Source organism: Centruroides sculpturatus, unplaced genomic scaffold, assembly GCF_000671375.1.
Source record: "Centruroides sculpturatus isolate CEXI.00-Female unplaced genomic scaffold, Cexi_2.0 scaffold2070, whole genome shotgun sequence".
NCBI lineage: Eukaryota > Metazoa > Arthropoda > Arachnida > Scorpiones > Buthidae > Centruroides > Centruroides sculpturatus.
The window spans coordinates 17,182-40,512 of record NW_019386187.1 but is presented as its reverse complement, the minus strand read 5'-3'; the positions used below and the strand labels follow the sequence as shown (position 1 = coordinate 40,512).

Genomic DNA, 23,331 nt, shown 5'->3' with positions numbered 1-23,331 from the left:
TGTATTTGTTACAATATGTTTTAAGAGAGAAATATTGTCTGGTAATTGTCTGACTGCTACATCTTTGTCAAGAAACAAGGTATAGAGAAGTGCTAATGATGATTTGAATGGGAAAGTTAAAAATGTGGTTACTAAAGGCAACTGTAAGATAGATATATACAAAAAAAATTTGTAAAAGTTTTATACACTTGAATAATTACATATTTTTTTTTCTAAAAAATAATCAGTTTGCAGTTTATTTGAAACACATTGGGTAATGCAATCCACAAATTCTAGAGAGCTTCCAGTTATCCGTCACTGTATATTTTACTTATATAGAATATAAGTAAAAGTAGAATATAGTTGATAATTACAAGTAATATTGAATGAGGATAAATAAAATATTTCTTGAGGCAGTGGCCTCTTCCTTCTCTGGATTGATAATCATTGTACGGAAGATGATATACTAGCCATTGAGATAACTTACTTGGAATAATTACTGCATCTTTAATGGTGGAATTTTTGGAAGTACACTAATGTTTTTAACCCTGTTAATAGATTAAAAAAAATTAACATTCTTCCAAAAATTTCACCATTAGAGGTACCGTAATTAGTTTGGTAACCATTGTAACTTGAATGCAAGCGATTGTTTCTCTGTACTTAAAACATTTAAAATTATGGTTTATAAATTCACTCAATCAGAAAAATAAGTTAAATATACAACTGAGACTGACAGCAAATAATCTATATACCTACAGTATATCTCTAAGTTTAAACTATTGTCCTATTAGCAATTTCTCACCTTAGATTTTTGAATTAAACAATATAAAGAAGTCTTGCTTTCATTCATTCAGTAAGCTAATTCATTATAAAATACATTATAATAATTTTGCAAATAATTTATTTTTACCCAATATACAAATAATTTTTCTTTTCCTTGATACTTTTATCTTTTAATATTGGACTTTAAATTGAGCACAGCCACATTGAAGGGTCAGGGAATTTGTGCAAAGTTGGTCAGGGAAAGTCATGAAATTTAAAATGAAAATTTGAGTAGGAACCCTATACAGCAGTGTTTTTCAACCTTCTTGAATACGCGACCCCTTTACAAGTTAAAAATTTTGGCGATCCCCACAGGACCATATTAAAACTATATCATTGATTTTAAAATCTACATATTTAACTTTCTTTCTGTTGAGACCTAAATATCAATCGAAAATCCAATTGTACTGTAAAATAAACAGGCCCAGCCTTCTCAACGAAATTGTAGGTTTACTTTATTGTAGTGTAGGACCTACAAACACTTGTCTTTTTTTTTACCTGCGACCCCCCGTGTAAGGCTTTGTGACCCCTCTGGGGGTCGCGACCCACAGGCTGAAAAACACTGCTATACAGTATAATGTTGGGCAAAATATAGGCAATAATAATAATGAATTACTGATTAATTTGTCTTTAGAGGGAAGTGTTAGGCGCCATCTTGTATTAAATTTAATAATTATAATTTAATTAAATAATTTTAGGATAAACTGGAAGGAAAGAATTGGCCCGGAGTTGGATTCATATCCGTAACTTTGCCATGCGGAAGTTGCGGGTTCAAGAACTAGAAATCGTAACTTGTTAACTTATTATTGATGAGTGTAACAAGTTTGGAAAATTATACTGCTTTTAATGGAAATGCCATGAAATTGCAATGATGAAAATGGTTTACAAGCAGAAAAACATGTATTTATAATGAAACAGTTTTACCAGACTAATTATATTATCAATGTTCAGCTTTGATTTGAATGAAATTCAAGTGCAGAATAGAACCAAATAAGTTTGCAATAAACTGAGTAATGGAGAAGTTTGAAAAATAGGGAGTGTTAGTAAGAAGTCTTTTGGAATATAAGAAAGCATTTTGTATGTTGTGCAAGTATTGATAAGAAATATAATGGTACATTCAAAAAGTTTTACAGAATAGATTTTTGTCATGTTTTTTATTGAATATATACATTTAGACAAGACTATCCTTAAAGTATTCATCTTCTATGACAACGCACTTTATCCAACAGTTGTACGGTTTTTTAAAAATGTCCTGGAACCTGAAATGCATTTTCTTCAGCAGAAATTATCTATCTCTATTGATGAATTATTGGTCTTTTATATATGTTTCAATGTGGGGAAGGAGGTGGACCTTGTAAGCTGCAGATAATGTTTCCAGAATTTGTTGAGGTGTCTTTAAAAGGACACAAAATTTAATGTTCTTTGTTCAATACTAGAAGTTTTATATTCTATAGTCCAAAATATCATTTTCATCATGTCACAAAATGCATGTACTGTACAGTAGAACCTCGGTTAACGAACTTAATTCATTCCACGACTCTGTTCATTAACCGAATTGTTTGTTAACCAAAGCAATTTTTCCCATAAAAATTAATGTAAATACAATTTATCTGTTCTATCCTCTAAAATTTTTGTAATTTTATTTGTGAAATGGGTTTTCTTTGATGAAAATATAGGAAAACATAGTATCTATAATTACAGCAACAAACATATAAACTTTATTTAATAAAATAGCACTGTACAGTACATACCTTCATTTGTTGTAGTTGGTGGCAGAGGAGTGATGTACAGAGCTTGGTACATTAGGAACTCTAAGCTACCAAGCTTAGAGTTCCTTCTAAGCTTGGTAGCTTAGAAGGAAAACCCCTCCAAAACAATAACGGGTAGCATTCATTGGGGATTCTTTGAGTCAAGGTCTCTTTTGGTAAGGAACAAGAAATTGATCTAAAGTTAATTGTCTTACTCTTTTAATTAAAATTTTTCTCAAATGCAATAGTGCATTGTCATTCATATCACATTGTCATTTTCTATTGCCATTATCACTTTTCTCTTTCTTGGATGCCATATTGATTAAATATATATATCATAAAACTGAAAAAAGAAGTTTAGCACAAACACTCGGAAAAACAATTCTTAAGAAATGTTTTTTAATTTGATTATTTAATTAATTGCATAGTTATATCCTGTAAAGTAACCAATAGGCCTCTGATTAATTGATGCAGAATTTTAGAAAAAATAAATTGTCATTCTAACTGAATATGTGAGAATCAACATAGATAATTGAAAATCACTTAAATCTTTTAATTACAACATTCAAATGGAGCAGTTCCTTCATGTAACCAATAAAGCCAGTGGTTTTACTGGCTTTTGTAATAACTTGTAATAACTTATTAAATAACTTGATGCTTGTTGAGGAGAGTCCAATGATACTGCAACATGTTTAGTGATGAGGTCAATATTCATTTAGACAAATGTGTGAATAAGGATATGTATGTATGTTTGGGTTAGTGAACATTGTAACATAACAGTAATTCTGTTACATTTTTAAGAATGTGTAGTTATCATATGGATAACTAACGTGTTATTGTTGATGATAAGAGCACTAATAAGTACATTTGTGTTCTTCAAGAAGAATTTTTTCCTGTTCCTCCAACTTGATGATAGTTTTTGAGGAATATTTTTCAAGCATGATACTATATGCCAGGTGGTCAAATTTTGTCACAAAAGGAGTTCTATAACACATACTGTATTTCTGATATTCTAATCTATATTGAAATGGTATTTTATATATGACTTGTATAATTTATATATATATGTAGAGGAATAGCACCAAAGTTGGATCCCTATCCTTAATATGATGTCTTATATATGGTAAGCACATTAAAGATCTAGAAGAGTTTCATGCGGCTCATGAGCCACAGCCCATGACTATAATAATTTTCCAAAACAGATAATCCCAATTACTATAATATGCTTCAGATATGAATTTGTATAGTTACTTTTTATTGGGTTTCCTGAAGAATATTACATATGAAGATAATCCACACACAATTGATGCTTGGAACTTCGGAAACAGTGATCCACATTTTAAGAGACACTGACTTTGATTGGAGAAAACTTCCCATTACTGATTTGAATGATGTACCATACCTATTGAAATTGTGTTCACATAATTATAATCTCTTATGCCTACTGAACTCAGAGAAATTTGTAAATTGTAAGATTTGTAGATTATAAGATGATCCTGTTTTAATTTTGAAACTAAATGTTACATATTTAGTTTCAAAATTAAAACTGTATTATCTTATTATAAAGTCTGTAAAATAATTTTGGCCGATATCCTAGTATAAACATAGTTTATTTATTTTTTCTTGACAGTTGTTGAGAGGAAGTTGTTTCAATTGCCATAGTCTTCTTGCGTCTCCGATTGCTGTACAGTTAACGTTGGCTCAGCTTCGAGTTCTCGATTATGGACTTGTCGGAGTAGCTCAAGAAATGCAACAAATGGTTGCAGAGTTCCAAGAAAAAGAATCTATGTCAAATATTTTATACATAAAAGATAAACTTGCAAATCATGTAAATAAAGCTTTGGAAGGTATTTTACATTTTGAATTTTTAATTAATTGAATTTAAATTGCATTAATTTTTCATATTTAAGTTAAATTTTTTTTAAATAAATAGGTTTAGATTTGGAAGAAGCAAAAAAATGTTCATCGGTGAAAAATGTTGTCGAATGCCGTCAAAGAATCGTCAAAAACTTTATCAGAGATCACTTACAGAAAAGTGGAAACAAATGTTATTATTGTAGAACTGTTCAGAGGCCATTATCATTATATTTTTTTAGTTGTTTAGTATTTAAAGAAAAGAAAGCTAAATCTTCTAAACCATTACCTTCACAATCTGTTGAGTAAGTGTTAATAGCTAAAATTTTTATATTACTTATGTGTTATTATGATATTTGATGTGTTTGCCATAATTTTTTTAAACTTTTAAGGGAAGAATGTGATGACCAAGAACGGAATGAAAATGAAAATATTTCCAAATTAATCAGCAGTACTAATCAATCATTATTGACGGCCGTAGAGGCTCGAGATCATTTACGAAAACTGTGGGATAAAGAAAGAACAATTTTACAGAAATTATTTGGTATATCGAATTTAGCCATTGATTCACACGAATGTCCATTAGATATGTTTTTCTTAGAAAATGTAATGGTTCCCCCCACACGATTTCGACCTGTAAGTAATCATTTTGTCATATTGAAACAATATCTAATATTAATATAAAACTGCTTATGTAAAATTAATTAATAAATTTAAGTAAACAGCTTGTAAAATTAGTAAAGTATTTTAATTGCTAGATTTTTGGTGTTTGCATGTTTTTTTTTAATCAATAAATGTTGATAATTGTTAATATTTAGTTTTGTGTATTACTATTTTAGATATCTTTTATGAAAGGAAAGAAGTTTGAAAATCCTCAGACTGCTGCTTTGAAAAATGTAATACATTCTTCAATTGTTGTTCGGGAATTATTAAAGAGTAAGAAGGAAGGAATAAATTTAGCTTCTGCTAAAGATGATGCTTTGAAAGTATGAACATATATTCAAATTTCTTTTAATAATATGCGTAATAATGAATAAAAATATGATTTTGTAGTCTGTGCTAGCAACTGTTCCTGGCTCTAACGTTACAGAAAAACTTCACAGTGCAAGAATTACATTACAGTTGAAAGTTAATGCCGTAACAGATACTGAAATGGATAAATTAAGTAAAGAAAAATATCCTGGTATGAAACAGGTGAGATTTCTTGATTTTAAAACATTGTTTGAATTTTAATGTTTTATAGATTAAAATTGAATTAAATTTGTTAAGGTGTTAACTTGCTGCTCTAGAGGACTTGGGATCAAATTTGAATGAGCAACCCCAGAAAATTTTCACAAGTAATCTTTTCCAGATGTGACTGGCTTCGTCTCTCGCCATCAGGCTATCCTGTTGGCTGTTTGAACCTGTGATGAAGTAGGAAAAAACCCCTCTTAGTTTAATTGGGAAAGAAAGGGTCAGAAATAAAGAAAATATCTTGACCTTAAACACGCTTATTTGAAAATTATGTAGTATTGAAGAGGAATCACTAACACAGTGTGATTCTAAATGCATTTATATTAGAGAGAGAGAATAATAAAAGTAGGTTAAATGCTAGCATAGTTATTTGGGTTGCTGTGATTCTAGACAATTGAAAACAGAATAGGATATCTGTACCAAAATCACTTGGTTTACAAATTAAGAAAAAATTGACAAAATACATTTATAATCCAATTTCAAGTAAAACAATTAATATTTTAGAATCATTTAGAAAGAAGTAACAAAATGCATACTGTATTTGCAATTTCATTCAACAAATTGTTTAATGTTGTTAAAACATTATAATTTTAATTCTGAAGGAAAAAATCATACATCTGATTGCTTGTTTATCGTCAAATGCTTGATCATTTAAATAATTTGCTTCTTTTGTGAAGTTTGAATGCTTTTATTCTTTTTACTGTGATGTTATTCATACCCATCTAAATTTGGCCTGAAATGGGACAGCTGAATAATGAGACCATGACCCTGGCTGAACTTCAAAAAAATCTTTAAGAATACAACTCGGATGTGAATTCATTTTCTTCAGATAACAGGATATTTTAGTCAGCTAATTTATCCAATTATCTTTATAGTATACTGTGGTTTGGGCAATCTCATCTTTCTCCCATTTTATTTCTGTCCTTTTTCCATCCTTCTGTCAAAATTATCAATCTTGCTCCTTTTCTAATTGATTCCTTTTACTCTGTCCTTCAACTCCTGTTCTGATATGCAAATTCATTCAGATCTGGCCAGCCTTATTTTTACTGGGTCCCAACTGGCACCAATGTTGTCATTCAGGGTGTGGGCTTTGCCTAAAAGAATTTTCCTCAATCTTCTACAATAAATGATTTTTGAGAAAAACATTCAGTATAGGTGGTCATAAACCTCTTATATACCAAATCTGTTATATATAAAAGAGGAAAAGTATGGTGATCAGTCAAAAGAAATGACCCATCTTCCAAGATTTTTACAGTTTCGGACTTGGGACCTTGAAGAAATGGACTTTGGAAACATCAAGGAGTTCAATAAAAAAAAAATTGGGGCTTTTTCTCTATGTATGGATGTTAGTGTGTTTGGGACATGATTTTGTTCAAAGCCGAACGATTGCCGTAATGAATCAGGCTATTTTATTGCTACTATTAATAATTAAATTCTAAGTAATTTGGTATTAGAGGTAGATGCTATGTGCTATCTCTTATTAAATTAATATTTTACTAAATAATTTAGAATATTCTGGAAGAAATGAATCAGTCCAGAATGGGATCGAACCCACAACTCCTGCTTACTTTGCAAATAAGTTATCCGGACCTATGTTTGACCCTTTGCTTCCATACATATTTAATTTTTGGTTATAAAAAATAAAATTAAAGTAGCAATAAAGTAATCTGATTCTTTATGGTGATTGCTTGGCTTTGATTAAAATATCAGTCTTTTAGATGTTTATACATGATTTTATTCACCCTCTTTGAAGCTTAATAACTTCTTTGTCTTCTGTCCAAAATTTCTCAAATTTTGCAGGGAGATTTGTGTATTAGGAGCATTGATGCAATTAGAATTTTGATGGTTAAAAGTCTAGGAGGTATGGAAATAAAAGAGAGTCCTGCATTGTATCTTGAATGTAGTTGGACTTATTGAACATTTACTTGTTATTGGCATTTACAATTTTTTTATCAAACTCATCTCTACTCTCAAAATTAAGCTTTTTGCCACTTTATAATAATTAATAGTATAAAAATTTTAAAAGTAAAAATCTCATTATAGATAATGCCACATACAATTTTAACTTTTTTGTACAGTACAAATGATTAATGTTTTATATTTTCTGAAAATAGATTTAATTAATACACTGGTGACTTGATACATGTTCTTAAAACACATACTTATTACAACAAACAATCTTTGGAGTCCAAAGATTGTTTGTTGTAATAAGTATGTGTTTTAAGAAGAAACCCTTTCTGTTATGTGTACAAACAACTCATGTCACATGATAGCCAATGTTTATCAATTTATCATTCACATTATTTGATACCCCATGCTGTTATTTTTTTCTGGCTTTTTCCTTATCAAGACACTTGACGGTTAAAGCTGTGTGTATACAGTGGCAAGTACAGACTATAAATGTGGCCAGCAAAATATTGCAAATTGAGCCAAATGATTTTAATCATGCTGCTAACTGCCAATTTATTTCATTAGCCTACGGTCAGATGAAATAAAAGCAATGGAATCTGAAGAGATGGGACAATAAATTGGGGTCCACAAACTGCTTTGTATTGTATGTTGGTTTGTGTTATATCAAAGCACATTATATCAAGTCATCGGTGTAATATGAAATTTAATATGCACTTTATCACATAATTGCAATTTAAATATAAAACAAGACTAACTGGTAAAAATGAAATTTTTATTGAATTTTTTCAGATATTAGAAAAAAAGGAAGGATTATTTCGTAAACATATGATGGGGAAACGTGTTGATTATGCAGCGAGATCAGTTATTTCACCCGATCCCTACATAATGTCTGATGAAGTTGGCATTCCTATGGTATTTGCTACAAAATTAACTTATCCACAGCCAGTTACTCCATGGAATATTAGAGAACTGAGACAAGCTGTTATTAATGGACCTAATGTTTATCCAGGGTAAAGTATAATAAAAATGCATACAAACGTTTATCTTAGATATTGTTTCTGTAAATTGAATCTAATTCTATAAAGATAATGAAAATGTGTGATTTTTATCAGACTTTCAAGTAATCTGTTTAAGTTTTGATTAAGCCATTATAATTGTCTTCATACTTTATGTTCAGTTCTAAAGAACACAGTTGGCCGACCGTGTTCTTTAGAACTGAACATAAAGTATGATATAAATATATTTAATTCCTTATTATTTTTTTTATGAATCCTGAGCTACTTGCACAGGGCATAGCTCTGTGCTCTAGCGTTGTTAGAACAAATCCCTGTTTATGGTGGAAGTGATCAATGAATTTAATTGGGAAACTCTGGATCTGTTGCCATGCGATTATCACTTGTTTGGTTCTTTGAAGGAAATTTTGGGAGCAGGAGATTCACTCAAAATGCATTGGCTTTGACACCAGCTGAAAGACTTCTATTCTGTAGGCATTGTTTTGTTCCAAATTATAGGAGAAGTGTGTTGTGAGGGAAAGTACCTGTAGAAAGAAACATAAATTGGAAGTACATAACACATTCGGTTCATTCCCATTACTGAAATTCCAGACAGAAGTTAAACTGTTCTTATGTGAAAGTCTGTGGACATGGTGTAGAAGTGAGTCTAGTCTTATGTTGAATACAAGTAATACTTCCTTCAAAGGGCCAAATAGGTAATAATCACTTGGTGAAAGATAGACTGTAGGCTGGGTGATCCAGAATCACCTAACTAAGTTTATTGATCACCTCCACTGTAATTCAGGTAAAGGTTTATTATGGGAATTATGGAATGAGAATGAAAGAGAATACATTAAAAAAATCAGATGTTACAATGGTCATGTACTGACTTAAGAGAATAATTGAACATAAAGAACAATAAGTTCAATGAAAACAATGATTTACTTCAACATTCTATTTGTCATCTATCAGGCATGTTCAATGACTCTATTGGGATTCAACCAGTCAATCACACATCAGTTTTGGTCGATTGCAGATAATTTTCCATGTTAAAATGTGAAAAATTTTTGTAATTCTGTAAGAATATTAATTTCATATTTCAATGAATAACTCTTTATTATTGCTACAGATAACTAGTGGTGCCCAAACCTTTCAGTTGGCAGACCAAATTGTGCATAAGTCATAGGCAGACAGGCCACAAATATTTTATATTTTGTATATACTAATACTAGGCCTATTTCTATCATTTTTAAGTGAGGCATCAAGTATGTTTTTTTGACCAGATTTGGCCCAGAAGCTATAGTTTCGGCACCATTGGCACATGAGATAACTTGTGTTTGTTTTTGTTTCTGATTGTGGTATTGTGAAAAGAACATGTGCAGATATTTAATGAGAAACACAAAAAACTGAGATGTATTATCTACATCAGCAGTTCTCAACCAANAAACTGACTAAAGTGCAACAATAAACATAAAAGTGATATAAGTTGAATTATACCAGTTTTCACAGGACACACAGATATAAAGATAAATATTAAAATTATTTACTTATTGTTAAACAGAAAAATACAAAACATGTACTTCAAAGAAAGAAAAACTATAACTGCAAAAATACGTTATAATATATCCAATCCACCTAGTCAAACTCAGGGCCCTGACACAAAAATTACTCACGGAATGATGCCAAGGTTTTACTAGTGCCATCTGATCACATTTCCCAATTACGATAAACTACATAACAATATAATTCATTCTACAAAAATGTTAATTTAGTTGTAATGTGTATTTTTATTTTTATATTTGAATATCTTACTTACATTGTATTTGTGGGGCTACAATAAAATTATTCAGCAATAAACATTACATTTTTCTCAATGAACACTGCTTTATTCTGAACTTCACTGAACAGATCTAATGCGCATATACAAACTTTATCTAATTCTCAGTGATGATGTTGGATGTCAGGGCAGAAGGTAATGTCATTCTTAATTATTAACCCTTGAATATGGAGCACTAATAATATAGTAATTTGCAATAATAATAAAACAATGGCACATTTAGAACCTATTGCAGGCTCCTGGCAAGTGCCTTGCCTGCCTTGTGCCAAATTAGGCCCTGGGTAAATGTAAAATCATTAACTACTTCAAAAAAATATCAGTACCATGGGAACTTAATCTGGATGCTGATCAGTCTTTTTATATACAGTTGTGGCTGATGTGAATACTGCCCCCTTGATATAGTAACAGGTGTATAAAAAAGAACAACACAGAGAATGGTAAATTATAGGAAACTTTAATGAACTGTATTGACTAAACTATGCCATGTATCATCTTTTGTAATATTAAAGCTATTGCTATATATTATTTTCATTAGCAAACCATTTCATGACAATGGATCGTGTAAAGAAGAATGTTAAGAAAAGAAAATATATTGAGGAATTTTTACAGTATGGTTTTACCTCAATAATTACAGCAGGAATTGAGAAATCACAATGTATTATTTGTTATGAAGTTCTATCAGCCAAATCTACAAAGCCAAACAAACTAAAATGCCATTTTGATAGCAAGCATCCAAGCTTTGCTGGCAAGGATACCAACTATTTTAGAAACAAAGCTGATGGACTGAAAGAAAGCCAGATTTGACACTGGTGGCAAGTACCACAAACAAAATGTATCAACTGTTGAAGCTTCATATTTCATGGCACTCAGAATCGTTAGAGCTATGAAACCACGCACCATTGCTGAGGATTTACTGTTGCCAGTGGCCAAACACATTGTTCGAGTTATGATTGGAGATGACACAATTTCTTTATCTGATGACATTGTCTGCAGAAGATTAGGTGACATCTGCTGATATTCTTGATCAGGTAATCCAGAAAATTAAACCTGCTCCACTTCCAATATTTAGTATCCAGCTAGATGTATCTACAGATTTGCAAATTAATGATGGTGACTTTAAAGATGAGTTTCTTTTTTGCAAACCTCTTGAAATGACAACTACTGCACATGATGTATTTGACACATTTTGTTCATTTCTGAAAGAGCATAAGATCTTTTGGGAAAAGGTTTGTGGTGTTTGCACAGATGGTGCTCAGCTAATCTAGGATATTGATCTGGATTTCAACGTCTGGTACTGGATGAGTCACCAAAAGTCATCAGGACTTACTGTATGATTCATCAGCAAATATTAGCAACATAGATGCTGCTACAAGAGTTACAAGAAGTAATGAAAAGTGCTTATGGCATTTTTCATTACTTCTTGTAACTTCTTGTAGTTCTGTCAATTTTGTAAAGGTGATTACTTTAATTTAAACAATTAACTGTTTTCGCAACTGTGCAATGAGTTAAATGCGCCAAACAATGCTCTGCTATTTCACACTGAAGTGAGATGGAGGAAAAATTTTAAAACATGTTTTTATGCTTCATGATGAACTCAAAATGATTTTTAGTCAGAAAGCAAGACAGCAGTTCGAAGCACTTTTCAGCGATAAAAGTGAACTGCAGAAAATATCTTACTTGGTTGACATCATTGACATCTTTGCCATCTTGAATGAGTTAAATTTATCACTGCAAAGACCAAATGCAACATGCCTTGATTTGTCTGAAAAGATCAAATCATTTCAAATGAAACTTCAGCTTGGCAAAAAAAAATTGGATGAAAATAAAATTACATGTTATCTACCTTATCTGCTTTTTTTGAAGAGCATGACATTGAACCAGACAAAAGGATTATGATGATAATTTCTGTGAAAGAATGCTTGCATATGCTTGCAGACGAAATTTCATGGTACTTTTCAAATCTACCTGACACCCCATTTTCACTTGCAAGAAGCCTATTCACAGTCAAAGTTGAAGGTGTTTCTGAGACAGCACAAGAGGAGTTCATTGAACTATGTGCAGCAGCAAGAACTGATTTCTCTACAATGTCAATTACAAAATTCTGGATCAAGTGTTTGCAGTCATATCCTGTTCTGTCTGAGACAGTGTTGCACCTTCTTCTTCCATTTCAAACAACATATTTTTGTGAAACATTTTTTCCAGCTTGTTGTTTATCAAGTCTAAATACAGAAGTAGACTTGTTGTGGATGATGACCTTTATTGTGCTCTTGCAAAGACTACCCCAAGAATTTCTGATCTGGTAAGAAAGAAGCAATCTCAATTTTCACACTGACATTGGCTTTTTATGCATACTGTTGCAAAATGTAGCAATGTAGTTTACTGTTGTTATATTAACCTCACCTGTGTTATTCCCGATATATATCGGGGTCATGACCTTTGACCCGCTGGGTTAAACCCAATACATCTCATTACAGTATCGGTACATTTTTTATACTAGATATCGCTATGCATCATAATTTGTATATTAAAATGAACTTTTGAAATATCATTTTTTTTGTTTTCATATTTTTTAATATATTTATTTTGTTTGTGCAAAATAAAAAAATAATTTTTAATGATACACTAGCCATGATTATTATTTAAAAAAAATTGTTTTTGTTAGTCTTAACATCAACAAAAATTCAATATGGCAGCCACATGCAACAGGGAAAAATTTCAACGTGGGATAGGTTAAGACTGTTACCCATGCTACACCATGCTTCGAGACAAAATTTCATTTATTTGTAATTAGAAATAAATATTTCACAATATATAATTACATATTGTTTTTGTGATTAATCACTATGCTTTATCAGATATTTACATCATGATTCATAACAGTAGCAAAATTAGTTATGAAGTAGCAACGAAAATAATTTTATGGTTGGGGGTCACCACAACATGAGGAACTGTATTAAAGGGTTGCGGCATTAGGAAGGTTGAGAACCACTGATCTACATTGATGTACTGTACAATATTAAACATAGTCAGTCCTTGATTTTATTTAAGAAATATTTATTTATTAGTCTAGTGGCCAAACTACCCAACTTACCAATTACAATTAATTTTGTACAGTTCATTCTTATTTTCTGTACATCATTTTGAGAGCAATGGCTGTTGTTTAGAAGTTAGAAATAGGATTTTTAGTGGTCACGGTTGTTGATTAGAGATTGTTTTATATGTTTGTTCAAAAAGAAATGTTCCTGAAATAGTTATTTGTGTATTTTTGTTTTTAATAGTAAATTTAAATATTAAATAAGTATTTATTTAAATATCCTTCTGCTTATATTCTATAGAATTTGTAGTATAATATAGTGACATACTTGATAATAAATAGATAAATTCAACACAAAAATGAAAAATTTTTGTATATAGCAAGTCTGCAGTCAAATTTGCAATGACATTAAAGCTATAAGTATGACATTGCATACAAAACCCATGTCATGTATTTCCATTTTGTGGTAGATGGCATTACTGCTTGCTCACAAATGTTCCAGTTTTGGACTATTTTTGAAGATTTTGCCGATTGCATAATCTTCTGTGAAATCCAGCTCACACAGTCTCTGGATCTCACTTCCTGGATTTTGGGACTTGGGAACATTTCTGGTAAACACCAGGAGAAACTGCAGCATCATACATAAAACTTCACTTTCATTAAAACCTTACATAAACCTTTTCCACTGCACTGTAACTTTTTGGACATACTGTATGTAAATAAGGATTATATTGTGATACCAAACAGAGATAAATACTATGTAAAATCATCTAACACAGTACAGACTCACAAGACTGTATATTGTTTGAAAAACTTAAATATTTTACTTTAACAAACAATATTACCATTTTATAAAAGCAAAATTGGTAATGTATTATATAAATGGTAATGTTATGGTAAAGTGTTAAGATAGGAAAAAAAATGTACTTTAAGTTTCTTATGAATAGTTAGTCCTTTTTTTTACATTTAAATAATGTACAGTAATTAGAATAAATAATTTTATTTTTTTAAAGAGCTGTATTAGTAAAGAAAGAAGATGGTTCTGTTGTCAAGTTGAGTCCCACAAATCACATACAAAGAGAAGCAATTGCAAAGAAGTTATTGACGCCATCACATTTCAACAAAAAATCACAGGGAAATAAAATCGTCTATCGTCATCTTCAGAGTGGTGATATCCTATTATTGAATCGACAGCCAACTTTGCACAAACCTAGTATTATGGGTCACAGGGTATGTACCATAACTGATAAAATTGCTCATTAATATATATGTATATATAAATAACCAAGCTGAACTTTATAACAATTGAATATCTTTCTAGACATACATTTGTTTTACATTAGCATACCTTTAATAGTTATCATGATGTTATGACTTGAATATTTCTTTAACATTACTCAAATTATAACAATAATTTTTAATCAAATTGTTAATGCAAAAGTAATGAATTATTTTCTATATATATTTATTTATTTATTTTACTCTAAGGTACGAGTTTTACCAGGTGAAAAGACACTGAGACTCCATTATGCCAATTGCAAGTGTTACAATGCTGATTTTGATGGCGATGAGATGAATGTCCATTTTCCTCAGAGTGAATTAGCCCGTTCTGAAGCATATAATATTGCTAGTGTCAATTATCAATATTTGGTACCGAAAGATGGCACTCCGCTGAGTGGTCTGATTCAGGATCACGTTGTATCCGGTTCTCTGCTTAGCATGAGGGGTACATTTTTTACCAGGTAAATAGGAAGTGTATAAAAACAAATATGTTGCTTATTATGCTCATAATTTATAGTTCTGTAATATAATTATTGTCATATATATTAATATTCAGTAGTTGATTTAGAAACTACATCTGAACAAAATGAATTCTAGAATAATTATAATAATAATTCCAGAATATTTGTATTGAATAGCATATGAAAGAGACCAAACATTTATGATAATAAGGTAGGAACACAGGAAATGTTTTCTGCTCAGAAGCATTTGCCATTTTACTGTTCCCGTTTTCTGAACAGAGATACATTAGCTAATTAGACAACTGAACAAAATACAAAACATTTATCAAGAAATGTTATGTCCATTTTTCCATTATATTGTTTGAATAATGTGACATTGTGATGATGATTAAAATGATTGCTCTGAACGATTTTTGTTGCATATAAACAAACAAACATCACGAAACCTGATACATTTGTAAAGCCAAACAACAACTGGATTACATTGAGCTACTTTTCTGTGATTATATTTTACATAGTTAAATGTAGGCGTGAATGTAATTCATTGTAATAATTAACTACTAAATAATTTGTCACTAAAGGGAGATGTTAAGTATCATCTCTTATTAAATTTAATAATTATAATTAAATTAATATTTATTAAATAATTTAGAATATTCTGGAAGAAAAGAATCTGCCTGGAGTGGGACTTGAACTTGCTTACTGTGCAGATGCATTGCCAATTAACCTACCTGAGCCTCCAGTCCGATCACTTCCAGACATATTTAAATACGATATAACCATCCTTGATTACTTACGGTGTCCTCGTCCTATAAACTCCTACTTGTGGCACTTAGCCTTTTATTTAATAAGAGATGGCACTTAATACTTCCTTCTAGTGACAAATTATTTAGTAATTAATTTAAATATAATTATGGAAAAGTAGCTGATGTGATCCAGTGGTCATTTGGCTTTGTTGCATAATGGGAACAGACAAGTTGAGAAGTGTTTAACTCTGTTTTCAGTTGTAAATAATTTTTTTTTGTCATTAAATGCATTTTTTACTTACGAAACACTGCATTATTAAGTTCTACTCTGCATTATTATCCACCTCTACTCTGACTCACTCCTCCCAATCTCTCTCTCTCATTTTTCTCATTTTCCCCCCCTTTCTTTTATGGCTCTTTGTCTACCCTTGTTTAGCTACCTTCTCCCTTTTACAACTCTGTCTCCCCTTGTTTATTACTTTTACAACTGCTCATAAAGGGATTGGATATGGACTGACAAGATCATAGTTAGGAGAAGAATAGGTCCAATATCACTACAGGAGATTTGAAATTATATTAATTTTTTATTAATCCAACGAATTTGAACATGAAAGTGTGTACTAATTATTAAGCTTCTAATCCTGTTTTGTTGCATTCAGTCTTTTACTATTAATTAAATAATAGTTATTTTTAAGGGGAAAATTAAATAATAATTATATTTAAATGAATGTTAGGTAGGTCAGAATAGTCATAAATATTTATTTCATAAATTATCTTTATGAAAGTTTTAATGTATGATAACCCCTTATAGATAACTATTATTTAATAGTAAAAGATTGACATGAATGTGTGTTTAATTGTATTTTTACAATATATAATCCAGTAAAACTGACTGGATTACATACAATTGAATTTGGTTATTATAATAATGGATAATGTTATCGTTTGGCTATTGTTGTCATTATCAGTTAGTCCCAAAACATTGTATATAAAATTAGTTAGAAATAATTTGCATATTATATTCAAACTTTGACTATTGTTACCATATTTACACTAGAAAATTTATATTTAATGCACTTTTTCTTTGAAACTTACAAGGGAACTGTCGGAGTGTCTTTTAATAAATTTTAATAAAATTTAGTTAATAACTACATTAAAAGTATACAAACTCTATTTTAAATTTGTAGCATTCACTAAAAGTGTTGATCAGAGTTATTGGCAATCAAATGCTGCACTACTTTATACTAGTTTAACACAATTATGCAAATTTTAAGAAGTGAAAGGGTCACGGAGGAAGACGGCGATATTACATTTAGAATAAATTCTGGAATTTTCAAAAATGGGAGAAGAATTAATNAAATAGTTTCCATTATTCGACTCAAATAATTTAGTTGTTGAGCCATAAAATGCCAAGCCACTTTTAGACAAAAAAATTATTGTTGAGACAATCCTTTTTAATACTTCTCTCCAACACAGTTTTTCCGTCTTTCATTGGTTGTTGATTTCTACATCAATTCGACCCTTCGAATTTGATTTAGCAATAAATGTACCTATACAAGTTCTATGGTCAATCGAATTTTCATGACCTTTTAACTATTGTGAAAAGAACATGTGCAGATATTTAATGAGAAACACAAAAAACTGAGATGTATTATCTACATCAGCAGTTCTCAACCAATGGGTCACGACCCCTTTCGGGGTCGAACAACCCTTTCACAGGGGTCACCTAAGACCATTGGAAAATACATATTTCCAGTGGTGTTAGGAACCGAGACACCTCTCCTCTATTCATCTCCAGACAAGTCTGCCCACATGCAGATATTCCCACATAAGAGTACCCAGCGTGATGGCATCATTGCACCAACTCCATCACATACACCCCATACAAATACAAGTGTTTGTGACAGGGTTGGTGCCATAATGTGCTTTTGCGGACCAGTCACACATTAATACACTGGTGACTTGATACATGTTCTTAAATATGCTACAAATTTAAAATAGAGTTTGTATACTTTTAACGTAGTTATTAACTAAATTTTATTAAAATTTATTAGAAGACACTCCGACAGTTTCCTTATTAGTTTAATGGACATGTACGTTTTATCTTCTTTATACTGTAAGGGCACAAGAATTTTAGAAAATATGCGTACCATAGATCTTTACTTAAAGCATATCTTTGTGGATGAGTATTCCTGTTGTGATTTCTCTAGTTTTATTCTGTGATCTGTTGAGTTAAAAATAGTTGTTTATGAGAAATGTAGAGTAAGTAAATGTGTAACATTGTATTAAATGTACAGTATATTCTGCAATAAATTTAAATTGTATGCATTAATATTGTAATTGTTTGTAATAAATCAAGTTCAATAATGAAAATTTTTTATCCTCTGTATAATGTTATCAAAAGTTGCAAGTCCCAAATTGATCATAATAAGCAGATTCCATTGTATTATGAAGTTCGTAGTTCAAATTATCTTCTATGTTGATACTTTTCTATTCTTTATAAATTAAAGTTATTTATCCGTTATTATCATTACGTAAAATATGTTTATTGCAAAGATTTATTTCAAATCAATTTTGATTTGACTGACTAAAATTAAAATAATATAAAATTTTAGTAATTTTATCAATAATTATTCTTGTATGTCTTTAACATATATAAAGATACTTTTTGTTTGTTTGTGTGTATGTGTGTGTGTTTGTGTTTTAATTTTTTAATTGAGGTGGAGCATTAGCAAAGCCTCTTCTATGTGGCATACAATATTGCATTTGACCTCAAAATTTGATTGATCAGTTTTGATTAAACTTTGCCATTTTCCTTTTATTGTGATGAGGATTCCAAAAAACATTATTAAAAATGGACTGTGACTTTGTTTTTGGTATACAGTGGAGTTGAAGTTACAATGTCCATATTCCCTAATGTGATTGAGTGTGCCAAATGGAAAATAGGTGCAAAAACCAAACAAAACACAAGAACAGAGGAATCAATGGTAGTTTCTTTATTCTTTGTTCTTGGATCGCATCTTCTGTAGCCAGTAGCAACACGGATTTGCTTCTCCCATGGCCAGAAGTTTTTCACAACCCTGCTTGCAGGGTTGTGAAAAGACGGGCAGAGAGAGTATATGCTCAGTTACCAAGACGATGGGGCATCATATTTCAAAATTGTTACATGAGAAAACTAATAAATTCATAAAAAAATGTTACACATAATTATGAAATATAATNAAGTGATATAAGTTGAATTATACCAGTTTTCACAGGACACACAGATATAAAGATAAATATTAAAATTATTTACTTATTGTTAAACAGAAAAATACAAAACATGTACTTCAAAGAAAGAAAAACTATAACTGCAAAAATACGTTATAATATATCCAATCCAAAATATAACATGTATAAAAAAATATAACATAGAAATATAACAATTATTTCTATATGGTTATCTTTTAAATAGCATTAAACTGAAGCCACTTGTTACGAATCTCATTAATGTAAATATCTGTATTATACATGTTATTTATAATCTCAAAAGAATCTGCACTATGTGCATCTGTTTCAGTAAATAAAAAATTAAAAATGTTGTTAATAGATGCATATGCTGTTTTTCTCCTAATCAACTCGTTGACTAAAGAATTGCATATTACATAAAAAGTATTTATTTTGAAATAATCCTTGGCAGAAAATTGAATATCATTGTCACAATTATCATCAAATTGGCACTTTTGTTTACAACTTCTCTGAAAATTAGTCAAATAAATTGCATCTTTAAAATTGCCACGTAATTCTTTAGCTTGTTCTTCAATAGAATCAAAATTGTTTCTTAATTCCTAAACAAATCCTATAAGACTTTCAGATAAAGGGCAAGCTACATTTAAATTACCAGTTATTTCTTGCAACGATTTGCTTGTTGCATTAATCCTGTTTAATATTTTGTTCCACAACACAGTCATTAAGCAAAATTCAAAACTTTTCATATCATATAAACATCTTGCTTCTATTTGGGTTAATCTTTTTTGACACACATCATCTAATTTTTAAGTGCTGATTTAATTTCATTGAATTCATTGATAATGACTTTAATAGTATCTGCTTTAGCTGACCATCTAGTGTCACTAATAGGTTTAAAAATAAGTGGTTTATTGTTCTCTTGGAAAAGATGTTTTACTAAATTCCATCGATATGTTGACACAGCAAAAAAGTGTAAATATTTTGAATAGTACTGAAATACCTAACTGCCAATGGGCAACAATCTGCAGCAAAATTACCTACAAGATTTAAACAATGACTGCTGCACAGAACATAATGAGTGCTTTCACTGTAACTTTTTATTTTTCCTTGAAGACTTTTGTATTTGCCAGCTAAATTTGATGTGTTGTCATAGCTTTGACCTCTGCAATTTTTTATATAGACTTTTAAACTATCCAAATAACTTACAACTGATTTCTCTAAACAGTCAGCAGTATGCGAAAAAATAGGAATAAAATTTAAAAATTGCTCAACATGGCTACCATTAGCCAAAACATATGTATTATTGTCATCTGATCAACATGACTTACATCAGGCATTGAATCTAATATTAAAGAATAATGTTTTGCTTCTTTTAGTTCATCTAAAATAATGCTTCTTAATTTCTCTGCCATAATTTTAACAAATTCGTCACAGATTATTGGGGACGAATGGTTGACATACCCAGAACCAGGGTTTTTATATTTTTTCAAATGGCTTGCTAAGAAAGGATCAAACTCACTAAAGTACTGTAGTGCACTTAAATAGTTTCCATTATTCGACTCAAATAATTTAGTTGTTGAGCCATAAAATGCCAAGCCACTTTTAGACAAAAAAATTATTGTTGAGACAATCCTTTTTAATACTTCTCTCCAACACAGTTTTTCCGTCTTTCATTGGTTGTTGATTTCTACATCAATTCAACCCTTCAAATTTGATTTAGCAATAAATGTACCTATACAAGTTCTATGGTCAATCGAATTTTCATGACCTTTTAACCTATCATATATGTTTTTCCAATTGTCAAAACCCTACTTTTGTGAAAATTTTATTTTTATTAGAAAACAGTTTGCATACATAGCAATATACAGATTTATATTTTATGCTGTAAATAAGCCATTCTCTATTAAGAATTTCTCCATTATCCTTTTCTTTCATAAATGCTGTTTTATACAATGTTCTTGTAATGGTTTTGCCTTGTACTTGAAATTCTTTTTTTGTCTCATGTATAAATTCAATATTCTGATGAGGTTTGTTTCTAATGTAAATATTTTTCATCTCCAGTGTTAAAACTTCTGGGCATTCACCAATATTGTTTGGAAACAATTCATAAGTTTCACATAATAATTGTTTGCTGTGATTGTTATTTTCTTGGGTTTTCAAAAGATTTTCATGTTCTTCAAGGCATCATCCTCATTTTGTTGTTGAAGATTTTTGTTCCTCAATTTTAATGTCTGTTTCTTGATTTTGTGTTTTTTTTAAATAAAAATGGCATTAAAGTGTTATTTTGCTTTTTGTTTTCTTCATCTTTTACTTTCTTTTTTAATCTTTTTTGATGACCACTTGTATGCTTGTAATTACTCAGTTTTTATGGTCAACTTGTATCATAATATCTCAGAAACTATTAGTGATATCAAAAAGTTATAAACACAGAAATATAGCCCTTTGAAAACTGACTAAAGTGCAACAATAAACATAAAAGTGATATAAGTTGAATTATACCAGTTTTCACAGGACACACAGATATAAAGATAAATATTAAAATTATTTACTTATTGTTAAACAGAAAAATACAAAACATGTACTTCAAAGAAAGAAAAACTATAACTGCAAAAATACGTTATAATATATCCAATCCACCTAGTCAAACTCAGGGCCCTGACACAAAAATTACTCACGGAATGATGCCAAGGTTTTACTAGTGCCATCTGATCACATTTCCCAATTACGATAAACTACATAACAATATAATTCATTCTACAAAAATGTTAATTTAGTTGTAATGTGTATTTTTATTTTTATATTTGAATATCTTACTTACATTGTATTTGTGGGGCTACAATAAAATTATTCAGCAATAAACATTACATTTTTCTCAATGAACACTGCTTTATTCTGAACTTCACTGAACAGATCTAATGCGCATATACAAACTTTATCTAATTCTCAGTGATGATGTTGGATGTCAGGGCAGAAGGTAATGTCATTCTTAATTATTAACCCTTGAATATGGAGCACTAATAATATAGTAATTTGCAATAATAATAAAACAATGGCACATTTAGAACCTATTGCAGGCTCCTGGCAAGTGCCTTGCCTGCCTTGTGCCAAATTAGGCCCTGGGTAAATGTAAAATCATTAACTACTTCAAAAAAATATCAGTACCATGGGAACTTAATCTGGATGCTGATCAGTCTTTTTATATACAGTTGTGGCTGATGTGAATACTGCCCCCTTGATATAGTAACAGGTGTATAAAAAAGAACAACACAGAGAATGGTAAATTATAGGAAACTTTAATGAACTGTATTGACTAAACTATGCCATGTATCATCTTTTGTAATATTAAAGCTATTGCTATATATTATTTTCATTAGCAAACCATTTCATGACAATGGATCGTGTAAAGAAGAATGTTAAGAAAAGAAAATATATTGAGGAATTTTTACAGTATGGTTTTACCTCAATAATTACAGCAGGAATTGAGAAATCACAATGTATTATTTGTTATGAAGTTCTATCAGCCAAATCTACAAAGCCAAACAAACTAAAATGCCATTTTGATAGCAAGCATCCAAGCTTTGCTGGCAAGGATACCAACTATTTTAGAAACAAAGCTGATGGACTGAAAGAAAGCCAGATTTGACACTGGTGGCAAGTACCACAAACAAAATGTATCAACTGTTGAAGCTTCATATTTCATGGCACTCAGAATCGTTAGAGCTATGAAACCACGCACCATTGCTGAGGATTTACTGTTGCCAGTGGCCAAACACATTGTTCGAGTTATGATTGGAGATGACACAATTTCTTTATCTGATGACATTGTCTGCAGAAGATTAGGTGACATCTGCTGATATTCTTGATCAGGTAATCCAGAAAATTAAACCTGCTCCACTTCCAATATTTAGTATCCAGCTAGATGTATCTACAGATTTGCAAATTAATGATGGTGACTTTAAAGATGAGTTTCTTTTTTGCAAACCTCTTGAAATGACAACTACTGCACATGATGTATTTGACACATTTTGTTCATTTCTGAAAGAGCATAAGATCTTTTGGGAAAAGGTTTGTGGTGTTTGCACAGATGGTGCTCAGCTAATCTAGGATATTGATCTGGATTTCAACGTCTGGTACTGGATGAGTCACCAAAAGTCATCAGGACTTACTGTATGATTCATCAGCAAATATTAGCAACATAGATGCTG

At 30.5% G+C, this 23,331-nt stretch overlaps 1 protein-coding gene across 1 annotated transcript in view; it reads left to right on the top strand.

Moving 5' to 3' along the window:
* The window catches only part of LOC111613988 (DNA-directed RNA polymerase I subunit RPA1-like), a 41,116-nt gene that overhangs the window by 2,774 nt on the left and 15,011 nt on the right, over positions 1-23,331 (top strand). The window contains exons 3-10 of the mRNA XM_023355346.1: positions 4,180-4,396; positions 4,483-4,708; positions 4,796-5,039; positions 5,243-5,389; positions 5,457-5,597; positions 8,337-8,557; positions 14,424-14,640; positions 14,899-14,977. Of these exons, the coding sequence (XP_023211114.1) occupies positions 4,180-4,396; positions 4,483-4,708; positions 4,796-5,039; positions 5,243-5,389; positions 5,457-5,597; positions 8,337-8,557; positions 14,424-14,640; positions 14,899-14,977 (1,492 nt within the window). The remainder of the gene's footprint in view (positions 1-4,179; positions 4,397-4,482; positions 4,709-4,795; positions 5,040-5,242; positions 5,390-5,456; positions 5,598-8,336; positions 8,558-14,423; positions 14,641-14,898; positions 14,978-23,331) is intronic.